A 2756-nucleotide genomic window follows, 5' to 3' on the forward strand; every position below is an offset into this window, starting at 1 on the left:
GTCTGTTTGTTGTGTGTTTTCTGGATGATTGTGAGTCTGTTTGTTGTGTGTTTTCTGGATGATTGTGGGTCTGTTGTGTGTTTTCTGGATGATTGTGGGTCTGTTTGTTGTGTGTTTTCTGGATGATTGTGAGTCTGTTTGTTGTGTGTTTTCTGGATGATTGTGAGTCTGTTTGTTGTGTGTTTTCTGGATGATCGTGAGTCTGTTTGTTGTGTGTTTTCTGGATGATTGTGGGTCTGTTTGTTGTGTGTTTTCTGGATGATTGTGGGTCTGTTGTGTGTTTTCTGGATGATTGTGAGTCTGTTTGTTGTGTGTTTTCTGGATGATTGTGAGTCTGTTTGTTGTGTGTTTTCGGGATGATTGTGAATCTGTTTGTTTTCTGGATGTTAGTTTGTGTTTCCAGTGATGGACTCACAGCAGGATGAAGAGCTTCAACAGCTGGTACTCCATGTGACCCAGTTCAGGTACTGGTTCTGTCAGCAGGATCTTCTCTGTCTCCAGACTGCTGTCTGCACACACAGAAACGCACACTTTAACATCTGTCACTCTGGAGACTTCCCGTGACCCCTGATTGACAGGTGGGCGGGGCCTTACTGGTGAGCGTGTGCGGGCTGAAGGGTGTGTCGGCGACGAGGCTGGGGGAGGAGTTTCCCAGCAGGTCAGGGAGGGAGGAGGAGACGGCGGGGAGCGATGGTTTCCTCCTCCACTTCAACACCTCTGGATACTCGTCCTGACGGAGAGAAGACAGTGAGGACGGATCAGACTATCACCTGGAGAAAGACACCTTCAGGTGTCGGGACGACATCAGTCTGAATTTATGAATTTATAAAATCTTTGACACATTTTCACTGATCAGACTTAAAAATAAACAAAATGGAACCAAAAACAAAAACAAGTTTGTGCTTAAAGAAGAAAAAACAGAAATAAATACAATTGTAGCAAATAAACAAGGCGGGAAATGCAAAGAGGAAATAATAGATAGATAAACAAATAATTAATAAGTAAATAATTAAATAAAAATGGAAATTTAAATGGGAAAGTAAATAAAAAAAGGGAAATAATACAAAGTTAAATAAATACAGAAGCTAATGAAAACAGAAATATCACTTTATTTCAAAATAAATTACTTAATTAACGCCTGAATTTAAGTTTAATATTATTTTTGATGCATTTAAAGACATATTAATTAATTTATTGAGTCATCTATTTATTTATCTTTGGTTTTGGCAGTTTCAGTCCTCCACTAGTTCACCCTGAAAAATGTTGTGTGAAACTATTTGTTCAGTTTTTGTGTTTTTGGATGTTTTGATATTATTCTGCACAAAATAAATCAAAAGAAAAACAGTTGATTATAAATAATAAAAGCAAGATTTTAATTAATGACAAACGTATGAGCAGAACAGAATCACCTGAGTACACCTGAGTCATGGCTCAGAGACAGTGAAGGAAAGTAATCAAGTACTTTTACTCAAGTACAAGTGACACGAGTATTTCCATCTTACTCTAAATTACAACTCTACTCCTCTATACTTTACTTTTTACTGTAGAACATTTATCTAACAAAAATATAACAACTCATAAAATCCAAAAAAGCCTTTTTAAAGATTATTATCATTATTTAAAAGTTTAGTTTTTATAGGTATTTTACTGAAGTACAGTTTCTTCAGCTCATAATTACGGTATTTCATGCAGAACCTGAAGGCAGCGCAGGGAAAGCCTCTTATCCAGGGACTGTGAAGGGGTCACGGGGGGTCACCACAGGACCAAAACAACAGCTCCTGGTATTCCACTAATCTGTTTTCACTGAGCGCTGACTCACATCTAACACGGCTGATTTCACCTGCTTTCTTCTTCTATGGTTTTTATTTTCCCTCTGTCACTGGGACACACTCCGCTCTTCATTCAGCCTGTGTATGGAGGGCGGGGTTTATAATGTCAAACCGAGGCTGACACTGACAATTCTTTTAATTAATTAATAATTAGTTGTCGTAAAATTGTGAAAAACGTCCAAAATAATGTTCCAGGGGCTGATTTTTTATTTGATTTAATCATCAATTTTATTGTATTTGTGTTTAAAAATCACTGATGTTGTGACTCTTTTATCTTTAATTTATTTTGTTCATTTATTTTTTAACTACTAATATTTTATTGCATTTTTATTCCTTGTGTTCACTCGTCTCAAACTGTCACTGTCTCATTATCAGACTGTTAGTCGTCTGGCAACAAGCTAACCTGTATTTATTAATAAAGTTTGATTGATTAATTGATTGATTGATTGACTGATTGATTGGCAGACTGACATCACCGACTGATCACTGTGTTACCATGGACAGAGAGCTGGGCTCCTCCAGGTACTGCTTCAGACTCAGGCTCTTCCCGTTCACCTGGAAACAGGAAACAGTCAGACAGGAAACAGACGGACAGGAAACAGACAGACAGGAAACAGACAGACAGGAAACAGACAGACAGGAAACAGTCAGACAGGCTCAAACTGGAGAGAAACAGACTGAATCTTCTGACCCAACCCCCCTAATATGTCGTACAGGTGAACCACAAACCTGCAGGTGAGTGCAGATCCTCCTCAGGACGTCATAGACACTGTCTCTGGAGAGCAGGGACACAAAGACATACTGCAGAGAGAGAGAGAGAGGGGGAGACAGAGACAGAGAGAGAGAGAGAGAGGGGGAGAGAGACAGAGAGAGACAGAGAGAGAGAGAGAGAGAGAGAGAGAGAGAGAGAGAGAGAGAGAGAGAGAG

The 2756-nt window shown here is 39.2% G+C and overlaps 1 protein-coding gene across 1 annotated transcript in view; it reads right to left on the reverse strand.

Annotated features, from left to right (window-relative positions):
• The window catches only part of LOC111655054 (GRAM domain-containing protein 2A-like), a 27649-nt gene that overhangs the window by 3446 nt on the left and 21447 nt on the right, over nt 1–2756 (reverse strand). Inside the window, exons 11-12 of the mRNA XM_023406298.2 lie at nt 595–730; nt 416–509 (exon numbers count right to left, since the gene is read on the reverse strand). Coding sequence (XP_023262066.2) covers nt 416–509; nt 595–730 — 230 coding nt within the window. The remainder of the gene's footprint in view (nt 1–415; nt 510–594; nt 731–2756) is intronic.

The sequence above is a fragment of the Seriola lalandi genome, unplaced genomic scaffold, assembly GCF_002814215.2.
Source record: "Seriola lalandi dorsalis isolate HSWRI2012SDOR001 ecotype SW California unplaced genomic scaffold, Sedor1 jcf7180002054300, whole genome shotgun sequence".
Lineage (NCBI taxonomy): Eukaryota > Metazoa > Chordata > Actinopteri > Carangiformes > Carangidae > Seriola > Seriola lalandi.